This window comes from Folsomia candida, unplaced genomic scaffold (genome assembly GCF_002217175.1).
Source record: "Folsomia candida strain VU population unplaced genomic scaffold, ASM221717v1 Fcan01_Sc001, whole genome shotgun sequence".
Lineage (NCBI taxonomy): Eukaryota > Metazoa > Arthropoda > Collembola > Entomobryomorpha > Isotomidae > Folsomia > Folsomia candida.
In genome coordinates, this window is record NW_019091193.1 from 26,850,914 (window position 1) to 26,858,239 (window position 7,326).

Genomic DNA, 7,326 nt, shown 5'->3' on the forward strand with positions numbered 1-7,326 from the left:
AAATATCCCTCACGCTGTACAGTTAACTTTAAACCAAGTGATAATTGCAAATAATAATCTTAACCTCTAAGTTATTGGTATTTGTTGTTGTTACAAGAATGAATGAATGGGTGTCAATATCATGCCACATGTATAAGTTAACTTTAGATACTTAAATATAAATAGCCGACTCGCAACTAATCCACTACTTGACATCGAAACTACATTTTAGTCATTTTTTATGTTAATGATGATGATTAATCACAAAAGAGGTGAATAAATAAAGGAGACAAGTATAATTCAATTGATTTAGGAACTGAGTTTTAATTTGCTTTCAGCACAATATTATAAAAGATCGCTTCAAATTTCAAATTTAAAAAATTAACAAAAAAATTGTAAATTTGAATTTTCAAGTAGAAATTTACTTCTTCTTAGATTCTTTCTTTTTCTCTTTCTTTGCAGCTCTTTTCTCCAGTTTTTTGCACTTCTTGGCCAAGCGTTTATCTTCCTCTCGCATTTTTCGCTGTTCGTCGGCCAGCACACCAGTCAGGGTCTGGAAGCAAGTAAAATTGCATATAAAAACACAAAAATTAAACCCGTTCGAAAAATTAGTTTCAAAACCACGCATCAAATTTAAGCTAAACAAATCCTAGTAAAAACAAAACTTACATGCAAATTGTCGTTCCTCACGTCTCGTGAAAAAGTTGGAGGGAGTTCTGGCTCTGGCTCGTCCTCGTCTTCGCTGGGAGAATCCTCCCACCGCTCGATTCCGTTCCCCATTTTCCTAAAATATGCCAACCCACAATTATCTTCAACTATTAATGGACTTTACTACCTATTTACTATTATTCGATGAACAATACCTTGAGAACAATCCTCCAATTTCCAAGGACGGGTAAAATTTTCTTCTGGAGCAGGAAATTAGTAGAACAAGTGCAGAGTTGTTTGTCGAGACGAAGAAACTGACGAGTGAGAAGTTTGCAGCACGTGCGAGGCTGGATGATGCCGGCTTCTTCTTCTTCTTCTTCTGGCAGATTTACTGCGACGGGATTGGCTGTCCAGCCAGGCATCAGCTCAGCCAGCACCGATTCCTGTGCATTTCTCTGGTGGTTGGCAGTGGTTGTTGTGCAGAGTGGAAAGCAGGAGAAGATCTCGGCAAGAAGGAGGAAAGTGAGACTTTCTGTACTTTACTCGTTGTTGGTTATGGAGAGGATCATGGAATAGCACATCCTACAAGATCGCTCATATATGGGAGAGGATTAGTGGTGTGGTGGTGGTGGTGAGAGTAGCAAATGTGGGGAAAATGCGACTCCATGATTATCGTGGAATCTCACTTTCTCCTCGTTTTGATCAGATTGTAGTGATGATGCATATATATTTTGTGAAAAGTAAGGTTGACACTAGACTGGATTTTACACGAGTTTTGCATTTCGAAGGCAACGAATTTCCCTGTTCGGAAATTATATTTTTAGGAGTTCATGGCTCCAAAACCTAACCTCACATTTAAGCATTTGTACCCACTTAAATTTTACACCTGTTTTATAGTCATCATCACCGTCACTAACTAAATTAAGCAATTTCATTCATAAATTAATACTCCAAACTTTAAATTTCTATTTAAGCAATTGTATCGTATAAGTGTCCTCCAAAGCAAATTAGCCAAAGTAATGTTAGTGAGGTGGACGTTACGGAATATAAAAATTATCAATATGTACATACACATGCGATCTTTCTTAACGTAGGATTAGGTGACTCATCGTCATAGGTCTAAAAATCTGAACATTTTTATGCATTTCTCCGTTCTGGGAATTTATTTTTAAATTCTATCAGATCCATTGGTAGACCAGGTCAGTACCAATTTATTAAAAATATGCACTCTAGATTCTGACAAGTTTTGAAAGAGGAGACCCAATTTTTCTGAAGGTGTTCACTCTTTTTTGGTCTCCTCCGTCAAAACTTGTCAGAATCTAGAGTGCATATTTTTAATAAATTGGTACTGACCTGGTCTACCAATGGATCTGATAGAATTTAAAAATAAATTCCCAGAACGGAGAAATGCATAAAAATGTTCAGATTTTTAGACCTATGACGATGAGTCACCTAATCCTACGTTAACAACTGAACTAACTTACTTGACTTCGTTACTTCATAATCTGTAGTCTGAAATCATTCATGTCAACCAAAGAAATTTCTTGGACAACTTTTTGGGGTACACACAAAAACAACTCTCTTGTTTCAAGTGTATGACATAATTCCATATTATCCTCCAAAACCAGTATCTATCCACTGACAAGTTCCTATATGGTCAATGGTGCTGATGAGTGACGGATGGGCTCTTATCAAAACTTAGCTCTCACTCAACGCTGAGAATTAATTTTTTGAGCATATAGTGATTCGATTTCTGGTTTATTCACCAGTCGTGCTGATCCCGTCCTGGAGTGATTTTGTTCTCAATCCATTGATACTAATTTGCATAATGGAAATCACTATTGTTGGCGGTGGCCTGGTAAGTTAGTTTAACAAGGTGAATAGTTAGTTGGACAATTAAAATAGGGCAATGTTAAGGTAAAAATGGTGGGGATAGGTTGAGGTTAAGTGATATTTAGAAATGTGACAAAGTGGATAATTAATGAGTACTCAAAATCTAGTCTCAAAAACTTGCGAATTTTTCCAAGTTTTGCAATACAGTTAGAATTTAGAATTGTATTGCAAAACTTTGAAAAAGTCGCAAGTCTGAGTTCGCATTAGAATGAGAACTTGGTCTGGTAAGAAGTTTGCATATGTATGTGCTTCACCCAAATCAATGTTTTTATTTCGCAAAACATTTTCGGAAACGAATGTCCATAATTTTCAATATATTCACAAGGTTTAAATATTTCGGGTCGATTATTTCTTAAGCTCACATACAAAATATGAAACCGTGAAAACCGATCTATTTAACAAAATCAATTTATAATTTACTTCAATAATTGGCTGGAATAATTTCATCTCAAAATTATTATGCTCATAACGACTCAATTTTGTACATAAGCTTCCTTTTAAAATTGACCGACACTGAACTTTTGCATGATGACGTTATCGATAAGATTAAAGGCTACGTGCCGGCAGAGTGGTGATCTCCAGTTTTCCACTCACCACCATTAACAATTGTACTCATTTAGTGGTATTAAATACACACAATGGAAGTTACCTAAGGCCATGCGTAAAGGACGCGATGGATTTTGGCCTTTGGTCGTCCATCGCGAGATCAAAGGGTGATTGTAGCCAGCAGAAAATGGTCACACCCATTCTGCACAAGTCCCCAATTAAAAGTAAATCTCTGATAAAATCTGTAGCAATAATTTAATTACGAGTACTAACAAACGGTATCCTGCTCATCCTTAATTAGCGGATAAAAATCTGTTCATATTTATTGTTTGAGTATCATAAATTTTATGAGGGTTAGCTAAACCGAAATTTTATGGCATTGATATACTGTAAATATGTACAAATGATAAGAATCTGTAAATCTGTAAATAAATATTTAACATTTTCATGTACTCTCTTGTGGCGCATTTCATGCAAATTGATGTCATCCAATTTTTCGTATGTAAATATTTCAGCTAAAAATGCTTGCTTTCTTCAGGTGGGTTCCCTGGCTGCGTGCATCTTTGGCCAGAAGGGTCACAAGGTCCAACTCTACGAGTCGCGTCCAGGTTTGATCACCCAATTTTTTGACCTAGCTGACCATGATGACTTTAATATTGGTTTCTCTGTCCTTGAACAAAATCAGATCCCAACAGTGCCGCGGGGAAACTGCTGCGCGGTCGGAGTATTAATCTCGCCTTGTCGAATCGAGGTCGGGCGACGCTGAGGCGCGCAGGTCTGGAGGAGCTCGTCCTCTCCAAGGCGATCCCCATGCGCGGGAGGATGCTTCACGGGCAGAATGGGTCCGTCAAAGCTGTCCTCTACGACCCTGTCGCTAATCAAGTAGGTGCCACGTGTCAGAGGTCAACGCCGGTAGAATTTTGTATGCGCCGCCGAGAAACCTGATTTCCTATCCCTTCAACATTGGGACGAAAAATTTGTCAGCGTTAACCTCTGCTACGTATTATACTTGTGTAGTAATTATGAGGTCGTCAAAAAATGACAATTCGTATTTTGTGTTTTCACTGGTCGAGTTATATTTTGGGGCTGAAAATATTTTTTTAGTTTGGAATTTTGTTTTTTACCTCTAAGTTTATCGACTTACAAAAAACATTGCCAAAGGGCATACGACCTGTCATAGTTATTTGATATGCAAATGATATTATGTAACTGAATGCTTATCCACTCTTCAATTTTCCACAGTGCATTTATTCTGTGAGTAGACGTTACCTGAATGAGCTTCTGCTGCAAGGTGGGTTTCTTACGCAGTAATGCCATTTTAAAATACTTATTATTATCAAGAATATCAAACTGCAAGTGAGTAATCTTCCGAGAAAAATTTTGATTGGAAAATTGTGCAAAGTTTTTGCATAATTCATATCTATCCACACAATTTGTTAATACTAATAATTATGTAACAGATTTTTTTAAAATTGGAATCTTACAGGTTTATATGAAAAGTTACATACTTGCTGGTTGATATCGGGAAGCCTGATTTGAAAACATAACCTGTTGATATTTAGAAAGTTACAAATAACTTCGCAAATTTCATTTCATTTGCCTTATTATTTTTTCAAATCAAGAAATCACATCCTTTTCATAGAGTTCCCCAATACCATGTTTTGACTATGACCTTAACCTCTTGACCCACAGAAGCTGCCGCACTGCCCAATGTAAGCGTGAACTTTAACTGCAAACTGATTGATGCCGATGCCGGTAAAGGCTTAGCCAAGTTTAGGTAATGAACAATTAATGCCATTATAATGCATTCAGAAAGTGAGGATAATTTTCTTTGCCTTTTAGAAAAAAGGATGATGATTCTTCCGAAGAGGAAACGCTAGTTGAGAAACGCAGCGATTTAATTATTGGCGCGGACGGGGCACATTCTGCACTGCGACAAACCCTGCTCAAGCGCCCAATGACCAATTTCAGCCAAAAGTATATCCAGCACGGCTACATCGAGCTCTACATTCCTGCCACGGACAAAGGAGAGGTTCGTGGGGACAAATGGGGACAGTATTTAAAAATGCAAAAAGAATTCTCAAAAATCATCTCAATTTTCAGTTTGCATTGGAAAAGAATCATCTCCACATCTGGCCGAGAGACAGATTCATGCTTATCGCCCTCCCAAATCTGGACGGATCCTTCACCGTGACACTCTTCATGCCTTTCGAGGTGTAGTTTTCCTCCGTGAATCAGTTTTCACCTTAGAATACGTATAGCAATTAGTAAAAATTAAATGTGCATATCAGGGTATTCCGACCTGGGTTTTAATGGGTTGGGTTTTATTGGGTTTTATTGGGTTTTAATGGGTTGTAAAGGAATAAAACCCACTGGGTTTTACCATGTTAAGTGGGTTTTATTAGGGTTTTAATGGGTTTTATTGGGTTTTAATTGAATTTTACCTTAAAACTACATTCTAAAAGTTAAATACATCTCCCATACATTAGAAGACGTTATCTCAATTCATTCTAAAGCAGTTTATTTCATTACTATTCTAATATATGAAAATTCGGAACAAATCAACAATTGACTCCATCCTTTAGCATCACAGATTTCAAGTGTTATAAAACAAAAATAATTTCCGAATAGATACAAATTCCGAATTATTTTTGTGAAGTTATTACTTAAAACTAATAAAACCCAATAAAACCCATTTAAACCCAATAAAACCCATTAAAACCCAATAAAACCCATTAAAACCCATTAAAACCCAATAAAACCCATTAAAACCCATTAAAACCCAAATAAAACCCAACTAACATGGTAAAACCCATTAAAACCCATGGGTTTTATAATTTTTTATTAAAACCCTGGGTTTTTCCGAACCCTGGTGCATATGCAGATATTTGACACGCTCAACACGGAAGAGAAAGTCCTCACTTTCTTCGACGGCCAGTTCCCCGACGCTGTTCCATTGTTGGGGAGGAAAAACTTGTGTCATGATTTTTTAACGACGAAGCCATCCACCCTGATTTCTATTTCGGTAGGTTTCCCCACCTACGACATTGTTACATATTTGCAGAAAAAATTGTACAAAACTATTCAACTTTCAGTGTTGTCCCATGAACGGTGGGAAAGCTGTCCTTGTCGGAGACGCGGCTCATGCAATGGTTCCGTTTTATGGGCAGGGAATGAATGCGGTAAGATAAGGAGGGAAAAATTTAGTATAGAAGCAATTTATCCACAATTTTCTTATTGATTAAAAACACGCTGACTGTTATTGAGAAGTTCATTACAAGTCCGAATCGTTAGCACCGTTAGCAAAAAATAGGGCATCAAGTTCGCAAAAAAGTTTGGCTTGAAAATTCATTTGCGCATCTTCGAGGCTAGAATTTAGTTCGCACTTTTGTCAAATTGATTTTGCGATGCGGACATGGGAACTCCTAATGAATTCCCCCATTATTTCTTTCCACACCAAAAACAACCTGAATTTTAAAGTAGTTATTACTTCCTTGTCCCGTAGGGATTCGAGGACATTCTCATCCTGGAAGAAATAATCCCCAACTCTGACCTTTCCTCTGGTGCTGGCGTGGAGAAATATTTGGAGCAATTTAGCACTGCGAGGAGCTCTGATGCTCAAGCAATTTGTGAGCTTGCAATGTACAATTATGAAGAAATGAGACACTTGGTCAATCAAAAAAGCTATTACTGGCGAAGGATGATAGACATCGGGCTGAACAAGTTGCTAGGTCAGGTGTGGACTCCGCTTTATACGAGTGTCACCTTCTCCGCGACGCCGTACTCGAAATGTATCGAGAACAAAAAGTGGCAGGATAAGGTTAGCAATTAGTGATAATCACGCCACGTGTTGTAAGGTTCTAAACTTTATACGCTAAGCACAAAGTTGCACAAAATCCGAAAGCTCCATAAATCGTACCCCTTCGATAAGTCCTTAATTTTGTCCCTAGTTTATCAAACCTTGCAAAATTTTCTCGGGGATTATGTACAAACGTCTGGCGTGAATAATACTACATCCTGATTAAATATTTTAATTACTTCTTGGCTTCGGTTTTGCAGGTAATTTCCAAAATGTATGCTTACATGACTGTCGCGGTGGGAGCCTCTGTTGCAACTTACTTGGTTTCGAGATACCAGAGGGAATCGTTGACAGACTTGGTAGTCAAATGGGGACGGGAAATGTTACAACAAAAATTATGAATGGAAACAGCAAATTTTGAACAATTTTGAAAAGTAAAATAAAAAGCTAAATTTGAAGTA

General features: G+C 37.5%; 2 protein-coding genes across 2 annotated transcripts; one reads left to right on the forward strand and one right to left on the reverse strand.

Moving 5' to 3' along the window:
* Positions 1–278: 278 nt before the first annotated feature.
* LOC110849534 lies at positions 279–1,696 on the reverse strand. Its single transcript, XM_035846207.1, has 3 exons — positions 843–1,696; positions 649–763; positions 279–532 (listed from the first exon to the last, which is right to left on the reverse strand). The coding sequence occupies exons 1-3, from the start codon at positions 1,047–1,049 to the stop codon at positions 480–482; spliced, it is 375 nt and encodes a 124-aa protein (XP_035702100.1). The 5' UTR covers positions 1,050–1,696; the 3' UTR covers positions 279–479.
* Positions 1,697–2,307: 611 nt separating this feature from the next.
* Positions 2,308–7,326, forward strand: LOC110849525 (kynurenine 3-monooxygenase). Its single transcript, XM_022096946.2, has 11 exons — positions 2,308–2,485; positions 3,605–3,674; positions 3,752–3,948; positions 4,309–4,357; positions 4,759–4,843; positions 4,909–5,098; positions 5,170–5,280; positions 5,951–6,091; positions 6,162–6,248; positions 6,572–6,886; positions 7,126–7,326. The coding sequence occupies exons 1-11, from the start codon at positions 2,456–2,458 to the stop codon at positions 7,264–7,266; spliced, it is 1,416 nt and encodes a 471-aa protein (XP_021952638.1). The 5' UTR covers positions 2,308–2,455; the 3' UTR covers positions 7,267–7,326.